At 32.8% G+C, this 21965-nt stretch overlaps 1 protein-coding gene across 8 annotated transcripts in view; it reads right to left on the minus strand.

Moving 5' to 3' along the window:
• Positions 1-21965, minus strand: part of LOC119079989 (potassium voltage-gated channel subfamily H member 6) — a 108834-nt gene that overhangs the window by 20694 nt on the left and 66175 nt on the right. For 5 of the 8 annotated variants that reach the window (XM_037188146.1, XM_037188150.1, XM_037188148.1 and 2 more), the window contains 4 exons: positions 5838-6102; positions 4264-4331; positions 3864-3974; positions 865-900 (listed from right to left, as the gene is read on the minus strand). In XM_037188146.1, coding sequence (XP_037044041.1) covers positions 865-900; positions 3864-3974; positions 4264-4331; positions 5838-6102 — 480 coding nt within the window. The remainder of the gene's footprint in view (positions 1-864; positions 901-3863; positions 3975-4263; positions 4332-5837; positions 6103-21965) is intronic. The other 3 variants (XM_037188147.1, XM_037188151.1, XM_037188149.1) reach the window with 2 other exon arrangements.

Here is a 21965-nt window from a genome sequence, read left to right on the forward strand (position 1 = left end):
GATTGGTTAACATTTCGATAAATTTTATTAAAATTAATTATGGGAAATTGAAACAACTAACTATTTAAAATGGAAATTCGACAATTTCATTCACAGAATTCACAGAATTCATAAAATTGGGTCTATGGTTCTATAGGGTTAAAAGAGCGAAAAAAGAAAATTTAACAATTGGTTTCGATGGGTGAAATGTCAAAATTTGAAAGTTAATTTTACTGAGTTCGAACAAGAAACACTCTTATTAACATTATTAAAACCATTTAAAATAGCAGAGAAATGATAAGCGCCGGACTAGAATGTGCACCTGAACAATTTTCTCTCAATGTTCTGAATTCTCTCAATTTTCCATACGAGACATTAGTCACAAAATGTGTCTTTCGATGATACTCATTCTGGTCCGGTGAGCCGACGCTTATCATTTCTCTGGTTGATTGATTAAAAAATTATGGCAACGTTTTTACGGTGTGCTAAAAAAGGAAAATCCCAATAAAAATTAATGAACCGTCTCATATTCAAACGAAGCAGCAAAGCGATTCATTTTTCTGCGATTTAAAACCAATAAAATGATTGAAACATTCAGACAGTCCGACTAAAATGCATTTAACATGAATTTATGCATTATTTAATCAAACAATTTCTGCGATAAATGGAAAGTGTAGCGTATAACTTCCCATTTAATTAGTTTAAATTCAAAATATTTGTTGAAATTTAAATTTAAAATTGTTTTGCGGAATTTTATTATATCGACAAAAATAAATTTTAAATAAAATGTATATAAAATGGTGTGTTTGTGTGTGTTGGTATATGTATAGCAAAATTTAAAATAATCAAAGAAAAAGAAATTTTGATGGATAGTTTAGAAAATACCTCGTCTTTGTCCAAGCCAAGCTGTAAAAACAGAAACTGACATCAATTAGTTATAGTAGGATTTTTATTTTTAAATAAATTTAAATAAGGAAGAATTTTACAAATTTCTATCGAAAATCTAAAATGATAAATAAGTTCACTTTATGCACATTCAGTATACGATTCCGTAAATATGAATTAAATTCCGTTGCAATATTAAAAACGACTTTTTCCATTTTCTGCAATATAACTACCGTTCAAGAACTTCTATGTATACAAATTGTGCATAATAAACTTGAAGATAATATAGATATAGGTAAGGTATAGGGTATGTTGAATGAAATTATTTATTTTTTTATTCGGTTTATATTTTACAGATGAATTTCGTGGGTGGTATTTACAACAACTATTATCAGTACCATTATTCAAAATTGATTTTACGATACGTTTTTTATGCAAACTACCAGCATTTCCTAAAAAATAAACATTTACTAAAACGAACAATAGTGGCACAATTTTAATCAGAACAGAGTATGCAATTACGGGCCTCGCTTCGATCGGGTCGCAAACTTTGCACTTCATGTAATCGGCCCATTAACATGGTCTTTGCTGTAATCTACAATAACTCAAATAGAGTTTTTACGTGCTTATTGTTCAGCAGTTTTATTCGTTCCACATTGTTTCTATGCTGTCAGCAGGAGAAACGTAAAGAGTCGTTGCACTCACTCGTATGTGTGGAATGGTAGTAATGAAAAAAGAGGGACGCTCCTGTAACAGGCTGTTATGTCATGAAATGCATGTGGAACGAATAAAAGTAATAACTTATCTTGACTTATCTTATGACAAAGCTGAGAGTTCCCCATATCGGAAAAGTTGCTCACTGAAATGCCTGAAACTTATTGTAATTTGAGATTTGAAAATGATTAAGCACATCTCACGATTACCGATATTATAATAACAGTGTCACCGCTTCCTAACAGTGCAGTGATAAATATGGAATAAACTTTTAAATTTTAAAAGTTTAATAATAATCTATGACTGACAGCATTTGTATGGAAAAAAACTGAATGATTCAATTGAACGAATGACACTAATTCAACATTCGCTGAACGTTCATAGCAAAAAGATTTATAATTTATAGTCGACCGATGCAGATGCAGCTGAATTTGCAGAGAAATATTAGTGAACTTTAGTATGAGGCATCATATGGTAAGCATATATTTTTCAGTCTATGGTCATATTTTAGTTATATTTCTATAGATTGCTTTTCTTTGGGAAGAATGTGTTGGTCTAAATATTCGATTTCGGATATATAGTTCAGCATATTAAACTACTTGAAAAACATAAGAGAAAGTATTGGTTGAAAATCGGCTTTCAATTGCAGTATACTATGGAATAACAGGTTGTCGCTATTTGATAGAGATATAGCAACATTCATGTTATTTTACTAATGGGATTAGATAATATTGCTTCTAGTAGTTTACAATATCGTTTCTATTCCTTTCCTAAAAACGGCTATCTGTTATTGACAACGACATACTAAATACTATTTGATACTAAATAATCAAAAGATTTTTCATAAAACACTAGACAATAAACAAAAGAAGTAACAGATTTGACATACTGCGGCTTATGAAAAGTTGGAATGTTTGAGACGCAGATATATCAATTCATTACCATAATGTTTAACATCTCTAGTTGTCTCAATTTTTATGGTAAAGTTTATTGATGCCACTATCTGCTTGAATTTGAAATTATTTTAATATAAAAAAGAGTTGATTGGGTACTCGCCTCAATAGCCGACCTCAGAACATAACAGGTTATTATAGCATTAACGCACTTCAAGCAAAAGTGCTTCGAGTGACAGCTGCCAAATAGAGAACTATTTTGTATGAAAATTTCTTCAACATTTTTTTACAAAGACAAAATTTGTTTGATACACTGTCCCGTTTAAGTGCTCTATTTAGAGTACCACTCATGCTTGCAGTGCCTTGATAGCATTCAAAATTCGTTTCTGTTTTCGTAATAATTCATATCACTTAAGGGGGATTTAATAAGATTTTTGATTTGTCTAATTTCGGAAAATTTAATAGTTTTTGTGCGAATATTTCTTGCTTATATAAAGAAAATTATTTAGTAGGTAACTAGCTCTTTAACATTGTTCTGTACAGCAAGCTCGTCAACTCTTAATGTTACGATAACACAATTACAATTTTCAAAATTTAAATGTTTATCGATCACTTAATGTAATTATCGTATTAAGAAAAGGGTCAATGTAACCGTATCAACGTGTAACATTATGATAGACAATGAGTTTACAAACTTCAGTAGAATTTCTACAGCCCATTATAATCAATGTCAGGCTAGGTTAGCACACCTATTTATGGTTTAGTAAGGAATTTTGAGTCATAATATGTAAATACAACAGGAATATATTTTCTACCAAATACCTCACATATACCTATCCAAAAGTGCACCTAAGCTGACGTCGATTACAATATTTCCACGTTAATAACATACAAATAACAATCTGCAGATGAACATTACCAAAGTTTTGCTGAAATCAGTAAATGGATTCCCTAAACTTATCTACAGAAATTTCGTAATAGTTTTGTCCGGTATTGCTTTAAAAATACCTTTGTGAAGATATCGTACAAAGTCGACACGACAACTTTAGGGTTTACTCATTTAGCTCTCATGATACATTTCCTTGTCCAATTATACCGACTTAGCTTTTTAGTTGGACAATTCTTACACAATAATACGAGAAGATGATTTTATATTGTTATTCCATCACATAGGCATACAAAATGATCATTCACATTTTATGAGGTAGCATGCACAGGACCCAGATACATTGCTCTAGTTTTAGTGGAAGTCATCATATAATAATATTGTTAATCGGTTAAAACATAAAACAAAAATGGAAGAAAAACTTGTAAATGTAAAGAAAAAACTGATTCATGACACTAAACAATATATCGATAAAATTTCGTTCAAACAATTCGTTTTCTACGTACCTCAGTATCACTATTTACCAACAATAAATCGAAAGGAATTGCAGCTACTAAATCTATAAGAAACCATCCGCTCAAGTAATGTACAGCTATTCGACCCGGATGCGACACTACCTATAATTGTATAAGATACAAGATTTAGAGTAGGAAATTTCTTGTTTCTAATAATGAATCTTTTTGCCACTTTACGTGATGTGTGGGCAAGGGAAGTGTCTTTCTTTGAAAATTAGAGAATGTAAAAGAGAGTTTGGTTCTTGCAATCTGCGCCCCCTGAGATTTTCTTCTCAGGTTAAGCAAAGTTGGTATGCAGAAAGAATCGTAAAATGGGGGAAGTTTTCAATGTAACAGTAATTAGTTAATAGAAAGACAATAGTGTCTATAAATATTAGATTATACAACATACCTCATCCTGTCCATTAACGAATGTTGTGCGAAAATTTATTAATATATCTATCACAAAAGTTACATCCACTGAAATGACATAAAAAATATTTATTTTATTTTAATTTATTTGTGTTTAAACAAGCTTAGTGTAAATATTGTATGTATTTTATTAATTGCAGATTGGTGAAAAGTGTAACGAATCGAAATTGAATTTCAATTTATTAAATGCAATTTAAATGAATCATTGCACATGAAAAATATATGTTTTTTGCATCATGGGTGAGTTGGAATCGTTCACCAATGACATCCAGATTTTAGGGAAAAAATACAAGTGAGACTTGGTCGCTATTTAGTGAATTAAATTTTGTGGGTATGTGGTGAATGCAAGGAGGCGAAATTCTAAATTCTCGCAGCTTCATTTGTGGATGTTATCATGCCCGCACGTTAGTAAGCGGGCGTTACGCAAGTCCAATACCAAAAAAGTTTAAAAAAAAAATTGGGAACGGTGGAGCATATTTACAGCAACTTTTTGACTTCTCACCCTTGGCTCAATGACCCCCAAACTTGGATATCTGGTTAACCCATAAAAAAAATTGCGTTACAAGTGGCTGATGTTGAGGAAACTACGGTAAGGAAAATGGTTAAAATATGGACAAATACGTCCTGAAAGATGAAATTTAAACAGAAGACAGCCGTATCATCTGCAACTATGTGACGCAATTTATTTTTTTTGGAAAATTTTTTGGGTTCATCTTGTGTTAATAAAATTTTTGCGTACAGGCGCAGAATGCGTCATCCTCAGCGATGTCAGTTATTTTGTAAGGAAGTACTTTCTGGAATATCTATAGATATTGGACGAAATCAAACAATATAACAGGAAAATTCGTCAAACTATTTGCAGATAGAGGAGAGCGAAGAAATACCATTGATGGTAAGTTTAGTAAAACTTTTGTTTCTTCATTTTTTAATCATATACTGTAAATAAACCTTTTAGAAAGGACAAGCTTATTGTCGCGATAAATCATCATTGAATGATTTAATCTATTACTTGTTTCTGAAAGGTTCCACACTTAGATCGTCCACGATTAAAGTTAAGCGTAAGATTTGTCGGAAAATACGACATATTTAAATTTGATAAAATTGTGCTTAACGATACTGATTTGAATGGACTTTGCCGATTTCAGGATTTATTTGAGTTTTTTGTAAAACTGATAAGAGTAGAGTTTGAGGAGATTCTTACAAAAAAGTCATAAAATTTGTGTACTAAAAAAGTGTATTAGAGGACATTATGATTCCTTCCTTCAAATATCTGCGGAGATCGTCAGTGCGGCTCTGTAAATTTCGTGTGTTGCAGAAATTGTCGGAAGAACCGCAATATGCGTAAAAGAGTAAATTGCAACGACTCTCGTTTCATGTTTTACGTCAGTTTTCATGACTTTTCTCGAATTATGGAGGTTTCCGTAAATTTTGCATGGAATTAATCAACATCAAGAAAATTTAGATTCATGAGATTCGCGAAATTAATTAAATGTATGTAAAATGCCTAGCAAAGTGGTAGATGTTTCATCAACGAAAAGACCAACAACTACTTACCAACTAAATCAATTATCACAATTGCACTGGCATTTAGAAATTTTTCCGATTTTTTCTGATTATAATTTGATGTTTGATTATAATCCGTTTCTCCGAGTAAAAAAGCGGCTACATAAGGTGTAAAAATGGCTGTGTACATAACAAGTATTAAAATTATCCAATCCCAGACCGCTTTGAAAGGTGAATAATGAAGGACGGTCCAACGATGAATGCGCGGACTTTGTAATTTGTACTCAGGCAAAACATCGGCCCCGAGTGATAATACCTGTAAGGAAAGTAATAAAGTAATAATTGAAAAGTCAGTTTATAATATATGTTTGAGAAACAAAAGAATTGATAAACTATAATGCAGAAGAAACTAGTCGACGTAATTTTCTTTTAAAACCAGAAATTTTTCAATTTTACTGTTTAACTTTCAATAAATCAATAGTCTTCTCTGAATATTTAAATTTTATTGGCAAAGTTGACATAAATCCCTTGACATGCAATGTTAAGGTGGTACCGGACAGAATTTGAGGAATGAAATATTTAAATGCGATTGATGTATTCAATGTTAAAGTGAGTGATTGGATTATTGATTGAGTGAAACAATAATTTACATTTTTAAGTTGAATCGTGAGAAATCGAAATTGTATTACTTAGTGACGGACGAATAAAATACAAATACAATACGGAAGTTTGTACAATAAGCAAAACCTTCAAAATTGGTTGTAGCATGTGGTTCTTTTATTCCTTAATAAAACAAAAGTTTTTCTTTGTTTAAATTACTTACAAAGCAATTTACGGTACAGTAGTTTACACTGACATCCAAAACCCTGGAACCATTTACAGTATGTTTCAAAGCGAACACAAATTCAATTTGTAGCCAACCGTTTAGGTAAAGGCATTCAAACTTGTTTTCCATGAACTTCTTAAGCAAATTTGCTTTAAGAAAAATTGAAGAAAAAATATTGCAAACTGTATAGCTCTAAGAAATTAATGCATTTTTAGATGAAAAGTTGGCATTTTCTTGTCGATTTTATACGTTTCGTTTTCCTTATATTTTTAAGAAAAATATTTTTTACCATTGATAAAAAAATGAAATAAAATAAAAACATTTTTCAAGCTGCATTTCGATAAATATTTTATAAAAAAAAAATAATTATCACAGAAATTCGAGGAACCTTAACACATTGAAAATAATTGCGGCTTGCCAACTTTCGGCACCCTGGACTTTACTTAAATAGTCGAGGAATGTCTCCAAATAAATTTCTAAAAATCCAAAACTGAATTCTAGATTTTTCGAAATTTATTTGGAGACATTCCACGACTATTAAAGTAAAGTCCAGGGTGCCAAAAGTTGACAGGCCGCAATTATTTTTAATGTGTTAATGTATTATTGTGCTTATAACGAATGCTACAATCAATTACCTCTTGACCTATTTTAGATGATTGTTTTGACTTATCGCCAACACTACCATAACCATTCAAATCGAAGTTTGAGTGTCCTAATATATGATTTGTCTCAATTTTCACTTTATTTTTCGTATCGCCACTCAGCCGAACGCTACTCGACCATTTCTCAGTAGCCTAATGTTATTAAAAATAATTTTCGATAATGTGAAATGCTTTCATCAGCAAAGTCAGTTTGTGGGTGTTCCATTCAATGCTTGTACATGTTTCTTAAACATTCTTGTCATTCACGAGTATTTTCGATTATTCTTTGAAAAGCAACGAGAAAATTGCAGTGGAATATTTTATTCGCGTTTTTTTATAGACTTAATGGATTGTCGTGCTAACGGTCTCCTAGGGACGGAATATATGGGCGTCACAAAACTCTTTAGTTAATTTTTCTTTTAGGCCCCAGCCCTACCAACTTATTCATTCTGTTATGTGGCTTAAAGACTTGTTTTTAGAGATTTGGACTAATTTTTTACCTAAACTGAGCTCAAAATTAGTTCTATCGGTTCCATTGTAATTTCACCGCATAAATGCAATGAATATAAACTACCAGGTATGGTATGCAATGAAAGTCTAGAACAGGTATGGTCGATCGGCGAATTCGTCTTAAACGCACTCACATTTTATGTCAAAACAATGTGAAAATGAGTGCGTTTAAGTACGAAAATCAAATTTTTATGTCCTCCGGGCGGACAATAGATCATACCTGTTTTACACTTTCATTTATGGTATGGTCTAACGTCATTGCGGAGGACACATCGACTTTAAAACGGATTCAAACGGATCCATTTTCATATTATTTTGACATGAGTAATGAATGCTCTAACATTCAAGATAAATCGACCGATTTTGAAGAATAGGCCATACCTGGTATGTACATACTTGCATTGCATAAATTAGACTCTTCTCCAAGAAAAGCGTTGCACATCTTTCTTGACATAAACCATCTGACATCATTACACTAAAATTTCAATCGTACGTCCAATATATGGATCCGTGGAAAACGTTGAAGATGGTGTGGAACAAACAAAATTGTTGATTCCGGTAGATCTGGTAGAGTAGCATAACGAGTCACTAATTCATATAATCAATTTTCGTAATGATCGTTTGTCATGTGTGGCGACACTATAGAAATTCATGGGTAAAATGCTGTTATGGCGACAATTCGGTGCGACGTTTAATTATCACATAAATTTCGCGATAAAAATCCGTTCAGCAACTAGTTAGGAAATCTCAAGACCTGCGACAAAGTGAGAACCATCTAGCCATTCGAGAGGAGGGTGACAGCTTTCACAAAATGTGACGATGCGAGACAAACAGTCAAACAGAACTTCAATAAAGGGGACGGGAATTATGATGAATATTATCAGTCTAGATACATTAAGAGATCGTAAAATTTAATCGCTGAAATCATTTTTATGCAAGACATCAGCATTAAACCTAATTTATTCAAAAAGCTTACTACCTCTTCTTTGTACATCTCATCTCATTTTGCGATGAACCAAAAGAAAAACAGCTTGACTCTCCCACTAACAACACGACACATATAACAACAACTTTAGTTCAATATTATCCGTGTATGCTGATACTCCCTGTAAGCACAATAAGCTCTGAGCTCATGTAAATTGAACATTTTATTCATTTCTGGGAAAATAAAAATCTAGCCAGAACACAATAAAATTTATATTGACCACATTAATGGCACAGACACGAAAAAAATGTGACTACAGATGTCGAAAAGTAGGATATAAAAGCCGTTTTATTCGAAAAAAATTCATTTGTTGTCAGCCAAATGTTTTTTCTTCTTCTTCCTTCATCTACCTCAGCACAGCTTGACAGAGAAAACGATGTAATTTATGCAAATGGTATTTTCCAACGAATCTCCTCCTATTCTAACTTGAGAAAGGTTTGTGTATTTGAACTAATTGGTGTGATTAGCTTTATGATCCATCTAATTAAAGTAGTTGCCAAGCATTTTTATTTCATATGAAATGATCGTAATTTTCATTCCGGCATATTGAAAGGATAATGTTCAGAAATATATGAAATTTGCCAGTTTTATGCTATTTTCGAGATAAACAAAATTTTCATTTCGTTCAATTTTATTCAGAATTTATATTGAATGGGAAAATGATTTCATTTCCTTCGTTTTTCAGTAAAATATTATTCAGAGAAAAACAACCTATGTCATGTTCCGCGAGGACGAATATGAACGATTAGCTCCGGTTATTTCTAAATGCCTATAAAAACCAAAGCAGGATTTAGTTTCAATCTGTTGGAAATATTTTGATCAAAACAAGTAAAAGAGATTCGATAATAACACCGGTGATATGATTGCCTTCAGTGAAAGGCTCAGAGAATAAATAATTCGAAATCAGTGGAAAAACTATACGTCCCACTGTCGTTGTAGCACTCTGGAAATCCTTGAACAATATCGTTTCCCGAGTTTGTGTCTGAGTTTGTTCAGCTGTTTTACAGTTCACACAACAATATTTACATCTACTTTCTAAGTAATAGGTTTACCGAGTTATATAATTTAAGAGTTTGACTCAACCGTCTTCCCGTTAAATTTTCAACTAACTTGTAACTTTAACTTTTACCGCCGCATTTCGTGTACGGGACTGATAAAATATTACGTCCCAATTGTGTGTCAATACGAAAGTGATAAACATTGGCATAAAGTTTGAAATTAAATTCCAAAATTTATCTCTAATTCTATCTCATTTTCTTGGTAACCATTTCCAACCATTGAATTAACTGCTCTGGGAGCATTGTACGCGTCAGTATTGGCTTCTGTCGAATACCTGGAAATTATTGAATATGTGAAATGGATGAACGTTGAATTACCTCGATGTGTTTAATATATAGTTTGTTATTATTTAATCGACTGTGTGTATATCGTGCGGAATAACTAAGCTAAAGCTTAGGGGATTCATGGAAAGAGATCAATGTTTGTTCATGTTCAATCAACGTATGGTTGGTTCCCATGTACATTTTCTATAGACCAATGCTTTTTATTACAAAAAAAAAACACTCAGAGGTGGTACATACTTTATATTGATCCACAATCAACAGATGGTACTACGCTGTAAATCGTAACGTACATTACTCTCGCCATTACTAATTCTCCTTTTACTACATCAAATTGATTGTAATTTCCAATCGCTTACATCAACCCTTAAGCATTATTTAATTGCGTATTGTTTGTGGAGACCAACATATGATGAGTAGATTAACTTACTTACTCCATAAAATATGTACGACTTTCGATTTACTTTTGTTGCAATCATTAACTTTTGGTGGTTATTGATTGAGTGTTAAAATCAGTTCCCATCATTACATAAATGTATTACTTCCTCTACGATATCGTTCGGGATTGGCTCTACTAAGTAGTAAGTGTCTACCTCATAAAAAAAATCGTTTACTCCAATAAACTGTTATGCTGTACACGGTTTCAAGGTTCTTTCGTTGTAATATAATTAACCGAAATATTGATTTTGAGTCGATTAATAATTTATTATTGTGGTGTAGGTATAAGGAAAATTAGAAATTATGAAAATTGTTGAGGCACATTTACGACACAAGCATTGAATCAATCAAAATCATTACAGTAATGATTTAAAAATCATTAAAGTTAAAGGAACGCGTTCATGAAGCATATCACGCGAAAGTGGCCATTATCCGAGCCAATCCTATCACATTCAAGAATCTGGCCACTATATAACATTATCGACAAATGATTTCTTGGCGCACGGGTACTAAGCTTTACCAATGACCACTAATTTGAATATGAATTGACGCTTTTAATGGGTGCAGCATTTTAATATTATGTAGTCGGATAGCCTATCATACTGCCACGGGTTTGAAACCCATGTTATTAATGAGAAACATTTATTCTTGTTGTAAAACATTTGTTATTTTTGAGCGTTAGAAGGGGCTTAAAAAAGATAGGCATCCAAATTAGTGTCAAAATGAAGGTTTTGGTTCCAACAGAAGAGTCTTGGATAAAACATAAAACAAAGGTTTTTGTTAAAAGGTTTATCCAGGCAATGAAGAGAAACATTTACGAAAAACTGGAACTACAGTGAACGACATCTCAAATGTCTCACTGTCATTTTTTTCAGAGAATGTCATTGTGAATTTGCAATGACAATAAAATTCTCAGAAAAATTTGACAGTGAGACATTTGAGATGTCGTTCACTGTACGAGCATTTCAATAAAAATGTTATTAATAAAATTGTTGTATTGTTGTAACACAAAAAATGTTATTTTTAAATTCTTTTTGCTATTTGGGACAATATAAACTATTTGATTTTCCCCATTATTTTAGGAAAAAGTTGCACTCATTGCTGACAAATAAAATATTTAGGAAGGGTACTGTCGCTTCACTTTCTTTGATGATGTCAAATAGATTTATTTAACCCCCAGATTTACACTATCTTTTAAGCTACTAAACACTTCTCTTCAGAATAAATTCAATGAAACAAGACCTTTGAATAAAACTTAAATTTCAAAAAGAATTGCATTTCTGAGTTGCTTTTTCAGTTTCCAAGTCACAGACAAGAATATTCATTCTTTATTATGTTGAAACAAAATCGAGACAATGAATGCTTGGATGGTAATTTAATATTTAAAATCTGTTTGTGAAAATATAATTTTAAGGAAATAGAAAATTTTCAACAGAATTTTAGACGAACTTCCTGTTTGAGTTTCAGAAATAAAGGAAATTTTTTTTTTCCTTTTTCCTTTTAGGTTTTTATTCGAGCTTTAATAACAGTGGGCGACGAACATTTAATTTGTAAAACTTATTGCAAAGTAAACCAGCTTAGATGAACGTACTTCTCGCAAGCACGTTCTTGACTTTACATACGCAAACTTTAAATGAAATAAATAAACATTTAAACTCAGTTGTTATTCGGTATTTAATTGTTCGTTTGGATCTTGCAGACACAATATAGACTAGACATTTGCATAGCTAGAAATATAAAGTTTAAAGGTCCAGTTTTCGGGGCCTACTATTTTTGGTACAAATGAAGTTTGGAAGGTAATCTTGCAATATAGAACAGCATTTTAAACGCCATAAGCAAAAAGAAATATTTTAGAAGCTGCAAAAGGGACCAATCTTCCATTTTAGATCGAACTTTACAAGCAACTGCTGGTACTCGTACCTAGACATTGTTATTAGCGGTTGGTTTGTGTTCATTTGAAGTAAACTTGATCATAAAATTGAGTGATCAGAACAAGGACTATTGAACAAGAAATCAAGAACTACTGATGATTGTAAAATGAGGTAGGTCAGCATACTCAGCATAACTAGGCACAATAGCTTTATTAGGTGTAATAAAATGAATTAAAAATACTGAACTATAAAACTTATGAAGTAATAAATTTTCTTCGAATCTGTCAAATTAGATTAGATCAAAAGAAGTAATAGACTTCATGATGGGTGATATAATTGCCTTTGCTGTTTATGAAAGGTTAACCCCTACAGCATTGACAAAACTGCGTTTTAAGTGTCTGTAAAAGTAATTCGAATAACACAAGTAAATGATTTAGAATGAGTGGAGATGAAATGCCATTAATAAAGTGGCTCTCGGGTGGCTCGTCTGGTGGTTACAATACTTTGCAAACTCGAAAAGTGAATTTTTCTTGGAAAGCAATATAGAAATTGTTTTCGTTGTCTTACGGCCAGAAAATGTGTCATTACTGTCTTGCTTCAAAGCGGTTTTTCGCATTTTTTGGTCACACGACAACAAAGTGCCGTACTGGCTTGCTGGGAAATTTTTTGTTGTGGCGTGTGGGATGCATTCTTCGCCTTCGTCTCGAAATACCTACCACACTCCTCGACAAAAAATGACCCAGCAAGGCAGTAATGTCCTTTATCTGCCTAGAACGATAATCTCGATAATCTCTAGGGCAAATTTGTTTATCTCGATATATCTGTTCTCGGCAGATAAAATAGCGTACGCACCTCTGTCCTAAATGTTTATTTTGACGATTTAGATTATGTACCACACCTTCCACTCGGTACATAACTTCCAAATCGTCAAAATAAACATTTTAGACCGAGGTGCATAATCTACTATAATTTGATTAGTTTCGTTGCAGAAAACGTTCCGGTTAACATTATGCATTTTAGCAGATTGTTTGCTCCAATTTGTAATGTTTAAGCAGTCACATTAAATGGAGAATTCCTTTTCAGATGAAATTGTGTTTGATTACATGAAATGTTTTAGTTCGAAATATACATTAAAGAAATGCTTTAGCCCACCCAAAGCATGGTTTGGTTTGTACGATATCCAATTTAATTGTGTTAAAATGCAATTTACAAATACCCAAGAGATTAATGCCGTCTCTTTGAAGAAAAAAACACAAAATTCTAGCAACAAATTCAATTGAGAATTAGTGTATATCCCATGCACTAACCACCACATTCTACATAACCATTTGAAAACTTTTAGGATAATTGTTATCATTATTAAGAACTGGGTAGTATGCGTATACAATACAGTGTTCGTACAGTGAGATCGATCAGTATTTTCATATTTTCCTGTTGATACCAGTTCTAAGTTAGGTCAAAGTCTATTTTAATTGAACTGTGTGTAATGTTATCAACACTACCAGCCCACAACGAAAGGATATAGCGTGACAACGTTTCTTTTTTTATATAATCAAAATAAAAATAATTTTTTCTGTTCGTAAACATTCATTTCACAAATACCGTGTCAACAAAACACGCAGCTTAGAGGCGACAGAAACCATTTAAATCGACTTTCGAAACTTAATTCGCTTATTACGTAGAAAGTATTTTTTGGCCGGGAAAGAGACATGGTATATAGTGCGGCGTTTACAGGATTCAAGTTTCCCATTACATTAATTTACCGTCACATGATTCTTCGAACCGCAACAGCCAAAATAAACATTACATTGTGCAATTCATTCAAATAATTCGAATAATCACCGAACTTGACCTCATATTATTACGGTAACGGTCGTTTCACTGTTGCATTGGTTGTTCGTATACACCGTTTGAATTTCCACTCAATTCGGCTCCGGATGAATTTTCTTTGTGGTTGCTCTCAGTTTTGCCAATCTAAGCGAAACGTTTTTGTCCATTATCGGCATTGAGAGACATGAATGTGATAATAATTTCAGGCATTAGAGACTTGCATTTAAAATTACGATTTTCATTGTAACCTTAAGAGCTCGTTCAGGAACTCTTCGTTTTTCACTGGTGACGATTTTGATACTTCTTTCATATAAAATATGTCAAAATCTTCACTTTGGGTAACGAATTTTTAGTTACTGAACGAGTTCTAAATTATTATACGAGACCTGTAACAGTAAATTGTTTCTAACTTGGTTATTTGCTACTCTGAGTAAATTGTTCAATCGGTTGAAAGATTTCCATGTTGTTGTACCGATTTTCCAGTTAAATTTTAATTTGGTAATGATTCGTCTAATTAATTATTGTTACTACACTAATGTAAATAGCCAATTATTGCACCAGTGCGTAAGTTAATTATTGTCATAGCACATCCCTATATGACAAAATAAGGCCCATCTCAGCGAATGCCTCAGTGACATAATTCTTCAACCGTGAATGTACCAATTATTGGTTCGTTCACGTCCATTGAACTCATTCAATTCATCAATTCCCAATGACAATGAACAATTCACTCAGGAAAATACCTACCGCAAACTTCAAATCAAACATTTTCACATAATGCACAAGCATGAAACATGAACAACCCACAGTTTCGAAACTAACATCAAACTATTTTTTTTTCTTTTTTGCTTCTTTTCACATTCATAATACAAAGGGCAAACCTGTAAATTATGCGGTACAGATTTATTACGGTGTTCTGTGCTCAAAGATTTCGTTTGACGCACAAAGCTTTTGCTTTTTTTCTTGTTAAAACAGTATTCCAGGTCGATGTCACCATCATTACCAGCAAATGTGGTTGGCTTTCGAGTACCGCATTCATCAGTCGTTATAATCAAGACACTAGTTAAATCGGCCTCTGAGTTGTTACTCATTTTCAGGTAAAGTTGATTTAAACCATTTGGTAATGCAAGTGTAGAAGTAGCATTTTTTCGTTTAAAGCATCGGCGTCAATTGTGTTCAAGTTGAATTCACTCAATTTTAAATTCATTCAGGTCAATGATTCTTAAATAACAAAATTAGTTTTTGTTTAAAAAAAAGCCACTGATTTTGTTCACATGGATGTCAGTACGATAATAAAATGCACATTAAATATATATGCTAAACAATGAGAGTAAAATGCTATTTTGTCGTATCCACATATAATGAAAATCTGAAAATGTTCTCTTGAAAATTCACCAAAATATATTCGTGGTGTGTGCGGTTCGTAATATATTCAACGGGACTACTCGCAGCTTTAGAATGTACACAGCACCTTATACAAAATACTTGCAGTTAACTATCGATTTTTCCGCACCATTTTTATTGGCTGCAGGAATTTCTAGTTGTAATATTTCTTTTTTGTTGTTTTGTTTTATCTATAGCTCAGACTTATTGGTGTGTTGGATCTCTCGTTTATTGTTCAAATTTACTATCATTTTCATGAAAACAATCAAACGAATTATTTATTTATTCAGATTTTTTGGTTTAATTGCATATAATTGTCCGTTTTTCATTTTAATTTGACCCATTATAAGCATGAATTTTCAGTTACACATGTTACAGTCGCAGAATATATATAAAAAAAATATTTCGAGCGACTTTTATTGTATAAGGGAAAAACAGTGGTTTTCGTACTCGACTACCCAAATACGGGCGTTTACAAAACGACAAAAATTAATAATTTTTTTTCTTCTTCTTCTTATTTCTGTTGTAACAATGGACACACTATTAAAGACGTTATAAGTCTGTTTTAAGTCTTTGTCTCAATACTATAACATGTTGTTATAAAAAAATTAAATACTTTTATAATTCACAATAAAAAACACTAATTCATTCCGTTCAAAACTAAAAATATCGTGCAGAAGAAATATACATTTGAACTATATTGGTATTGTAACAAAAAGGATTTTCCCTATATAATATTTTCCTCCTCTATACAATTGTATGAATATCAAAAGGAGCTTTGAACCGTCGATGTGAATCGCGTCGAAACTAAAGCTTTACTGGTAAAATATAGGTAGGAGCATATTACCAAGGCATGTTATTCGGATGCCAATATTGTGGCACTGCGCGGTTGTTTTTCTCTCCCGTATATGAAATATAATGTTGGTGTTTCATGTTGTGTCGGCTCTTTGTTATAGTAAAAATCTTGACGAAAATATGGTTTTTTTTTATCCGCTTTCCATCCATCTCCATTCCACGATCAAACGAGCAAAAATGTAATTTGGAAAATTCGGAGCGAGAGTGTTTTTGAGATGAGATAAATTCGATGCAATATGAATCTGCTCACCAGTAATATGAGGTGGTTTCTTTTTGTGAGAAATGATTTCGTTCTCATGGAAACCTCAATTTTATAAAACTGAACGATATAACAGTTTTGTTTTGCCGAAATCTGAATCGTCAGATCTAAATAACAGTTCAATGAAGACATTAGATTCAGTGTAAACGACCTTTTGCAAGGAAAGAATTAAGGTTGTTCTGCGTTTTACGAGAAGGTTGAATGGACATGTTTTATGTATGAGAGTCAACCTTTTTTTTTAAAGAGAAGGATAAGGGGTCTTCGCTCAAAAATTATTTTATTTTTTTATTACCACTCTGCTCGTAAGGAAAATTTGGGCGAATTGTCCTAACTGTCCTATAACACAAGGACTAAATGGCTCAATTACAAGCACTGTAGAACCCGAACTTCATCCATCAAGTCATTCTGTTAGACTAATTAGTCGAGGTGAAGTGAAATATTTACGCGATAAAAGCTCCCAAAGAACTAAAGAAAAGTTAGGCCAATCATTGCCGAAAAAAAATTTGCAGAAGAGCGATGTGCTAAAAATAGGTACAAAGTCCTTGAATGTCAACACAAAGTTTCTCACGCAGCTGTGTTGTTTTTGCATTCTTCTAGTACCTCAATTGTATATTCTCATATCGTTCCCCTTCACGAATTTTCAATGGAATTTTTGTGAATCCTAAAAATCATAAAAATGACGAAAATTCTTGTAAATTCGATTCTCAGCAATCATAAATTATAATTACAATTAAACATCCCCTGATTACTCCAGTTGTCCCACAAAAATCCACTACTACCACAAAAGACGGAAAATTTGATTCCAATTTTAATGCGAGCTGACACATAGCACGATTAATAACAGCAATGCGAAAAGGAAGCGAAGATTTACTTTAGAAGATTAAACTTTAAGATCTCTTAATCTTAATTCCGTAAATGGGTTGTACGGTCGGTTAAACCGCAAACATGTAGAGTTTGTGGCGTGTTTACATCAACACATTCGATGTTGAGTTATTTCTTAAAATTTCAACTTAGTTAGATAACATGTCTGACGTAGATGTTATGAAAAGCTCTAACTTTATATAGATCACAATGTACACGTATAAAAAGGGAAGAAACTTCAATAAAATGGCTGAAGCCGCACAAAAAAACATGTCAAAAAAAAGTTCTTTTTATATTTCTGCAGACACTCCGACGATAGATGAGTTGAAAGTTATTGGAAATCATTTGATGGTTACGGGTTAGGGTTTTATATTTATTCTCTGTCAAGTCGTCACAATAGAATATTTCCATTTTTCTTCATTTAGGCAGTGTATCCGAATATCTACATAACTATTTATGAAAACGAGCAATGGGTTGTTTCTAAGAATATCTTTTTTATATCCGGATTGTCTATGCATACATATAGAATGTGATAGCTTTTCCTTCATTTTGATTTACTTAAATTGATGATATAAAAAGGTATAGTATCTTATCTGAGACGTTTATGTATGTATGGAAATCAATAAACCCAATTTTAGAACACCCTTTTATACAAGTTTTTTTTACGTAATGTTGATGTTCTGCTATGTCTTCCCTCTAATTTAACGGTTTGAATGCAAATTGACTTTAACAAGCCGGCTACATGAAACCCCCAAGCCGCCTACGCGTACGTTGACTATTAAGATATCGCCAATTGTTTAAGTCGACGATATAGAATTCACGTATATCGTAACTAAGAAGCTGGAAACCTCCGAATAATTATGGAAATATTTAGAATTACCCTTGTGTTTTAGATGTTCAATGGTCTAATATGATGAGTGATGCTGATGCATCTGAAGGTAGCATTCGTGGGAAATCTATATAAATATTTGTAATATGATTGATATCTATTCTTAAGGCCCGTCATTGGGAAATGACAGGACAGTTTCCCGAAAATGTATGCAAAAATTTATCACAAAAATTCACCGAAAAAATTCAAAGAAGCTCATCTCTGATACTTTCCATTGTGTTCGGGCATAGTCTCTTTAGGTCGCCAAGGCATATTTGAACACTAAACACTTTTTACTCGATGCAAAAACAATTTTTTTTTTGTTTTGTCGCGACCAGAACACAGAAAATATTTCGACACAACTGTGTCCTTCCGCTATTGTAAGTACTAGAGTGAATGTTTGCTGTGTTCACTTCGGCGGTAAAATATTTTCATTCAAAAAAGTGTCGGACATTTAAAAACAATCATCAAACAGTTGACAAAGGGTAGCGTATACATTTAATGATGCTCATCGACCATTTTTTAAAGCTTTATGAGCTGAGCTCAATTCTTTCAACGATGGGAGAGCATTTATTAAAAATTTTGCCTCTCGTAAGACTGCACTGAGCGTAAATAAATGTTCGTTCCTCTTTAGTAAGTTAAGAAGACTTCGCGAAGTCTAATTATGCCACCTCTTTGAATAAAAATATCGGCTGAGTTCTAATAATTCTCCGCTGAGCTCTAATAATTCTTCGCTGAGCTTTAACAAACCTCCGCTGAGCTCTAATAATTCTCCGCAAGGCTTCAGGAAGTGTCCGTTAGGCCTAAGCAAGTTGCAGGAAGGGTTAATGGAGCGAATCGGACACTCAGCAAAGATCTGCCAAAGCTAAGTGGAGTCTTAGTAAATCATAGCAACAATTATTAGGTATCCGCTGATGCTTATTGAGTGTTCGCTTAGCTTCATTGCCTTACTACAACGTGCTAAGGTCTGACGGACTCTTACTGAAGCCTAGCGAGAATTATTAGAGCTCATTAGAGGTTTGTCAATGCTCAGCGGAGAATAATTAGAGCTCAGCGGAGGTTTGTTAAAGCTCAGCGGAGAATTATTCGACCTCAGCCGATATTTTTATTTAAAGAGTTGGCATAATTAGACTCAGCGAAGTCTTGTTAGCTTTGTAAAGAAGTGGGAGAGGTAACAATTTTAATAAATGTCTTTCATCGTTGAAGTGTCGGACCCTTTTTTGACTGAAAATATTTTACCGCCGAAGTGAACACAGCAAACATTCATTCTAGTACTTATAATAGCGGAGTGTCACAGTTGTGTCGAAATATTTTCTGTGTTTTTGTCGCGACAAAACAAAAAAAAACTTTTTGTTTTTGCATCGAGTAAAAAGTGTTTAGTGTTCAAATATGCCTTGGCGACCTAAAGAGACTATGCCCGAATACAAGGGAAAGCATAAGAGGTGAGTTTCTTTTAATTTTTTCCGTGAATTTTTGTGATAAAATTTTCCATACATTTTCGGGAAACTGTCCTGTACTTTCCCAATGACGGGCCTTAATTTATGTGACTTTGGGCAGTGATTTTTCTAAAAAATGAAATTTCGCGACCACGTGACTTCCTATCAAAATAAATTGTCGCAAAATTATCTCAAGGCCGAGCAATTTATTGTTACTGAGATCGACAATATGCTGCATTTTCTATAACAACCCTGATGAATACTCTCTCTAGCAAACAAACTTCGTTTAGACGTTGTCAAAATACCACCTTATTTCTTCTTCTAAAAAAAAAAATCTGTCGCAGAGTCCCGTTCCGCGAAGTGCTTCACACAAACCCTTTCCTTTTTTATGGATTTCTTCTATCCGAATTTTCACTGACTTTTTAAAACCTATGCTCAGGTTTCAATGAAGACCAAATGCCTAAATTCCAGAAACGTTATAAAATATTTTGTAGCGTAGAATCATTCGAATGCTAAGAGAACAATAGCAACATAAAATAAAAATCACTGGAACAGCAGCACCACTATACTCTTTATTCATCTTTTTATATAATCTAGCCAAGTTATACATAAAAACGTAATAAAAATGAAATAACTGGCCTCCTTTCTTTTGATTCTCTGATTCCCTTCGAAGAAAATACGAGGAAAATTTGTCAAGAGTTAGTTATTGATGATATTTAGTTCTTCAGTAAAGTCGCAATGACGCAATTATATATGAGACATGTCTGCATAATAGTCGCACGTACACTATCATTTTATGTGGATTAGAAGCGTTATATGGTCATAATTTATTCAGATAATAATTGAATAATGAACATTCAGTGAATGTTTGCTCGTAGAGCAGACAAATTTGCGACGGGATATATTCCAATTGTAGTTTCGTCAGAACTGTCGTTACATTTAAATATACAAATAGCTCATGAAACTTTGTGTGAACCGTACTGCTAGGAAAAAAGTCATTAAAATAATGGTTTTGAAATTAACTTTCATGAAAATAACAAAATTAAATTTGCATTTTTTCCAATTGAAAAAGTGGAAGGAAATAAAATGCACTAAGTGCAATAATGACGTTCACATTAAGGGGGTCGAAAAAATTAGACAGGCCGTACTGTAATTATAGAAAACTAGCACTGTTTCCCGGCCTTCGGCCGGGTCGTACTGTTCCCAGGGTTATTTATCAAAATAAAGTTTACTTACTTGGTTATCAACCCTACGTGTCGTATTTAGAAATTATCTTTACAATTCTGGCTTCGCGGTCTGAAATTTAATTCTACGCTTATCGTGTTTCGATATTTAACTCTACACTTCCAGCTTTCCGGGATTCAACTCAAAGTTCTTGCATTCAGAGATTCAACTCTACGCTTCCAGTTTTCCAAACTTCGAATTTGAATTCTACATTTTTAATGTAATCATAATCTCAATCCTTAATTTCGTTTCTCTTTCAAAATCATAATTTTCATTAATTATCACTCTCTTACTTTCTTTTTTGCTCTTTTTAATCACACAAACGAAAATTATCAACAATCGTTTCTTTAAGTAAATTCTAGACTAAACAAAGTTTCATCGATTAAAATGTACAAGGACGCCATGTTTGATTTTGCAGTTAGCTATAGCATTTGTCATAAAATGAAATAAAACTTTTTCCCTCACATCGGCTTTCCTTTTCACCTCTTATATCTGACAATTACCCGCACTACATTCGGCCGGGTCGTACTGCACTGTTTTCTCGCTTGATATATGCACTGTTTCAACCGTATTTATTTTGATATAACTCAACTGGTATTTAAAATAGTACTAATACTTTAGGTAGCGTTAACATTCCGATTCCTGTAATTACCAGCAATCGTTCTGTTATTCTTAATTTTACTGATACCAAAATCATCAATCAATGTCTACATGAAATTGTTCAAAAAATTGTACACTTTTTCTGAAAACTGATTTAGTTTACTTTTTCGTTTTTAAGTTATTTTTTCTTATGTAATAGTTTGCAGAGATTGTTGGTTTTCTGCATAAGATGTTCAATAAAAGTTTTAAACA

This window comes from Bradysia coprophila, unplaced genomic scaffold (assembly GCF_014529535.1).
Source record: "Bradysia coprophila strain Holo2 unplaced genomic scaffold, BU_Bcop_v1 contig_350, whole genome shotgun sequence".
Lineage (NCBI taxonomy): Eukaryota > Metazoa > Arthropoda > Insecta > Diptera > Sciaridae > Bradysia > Bradysia coprophila.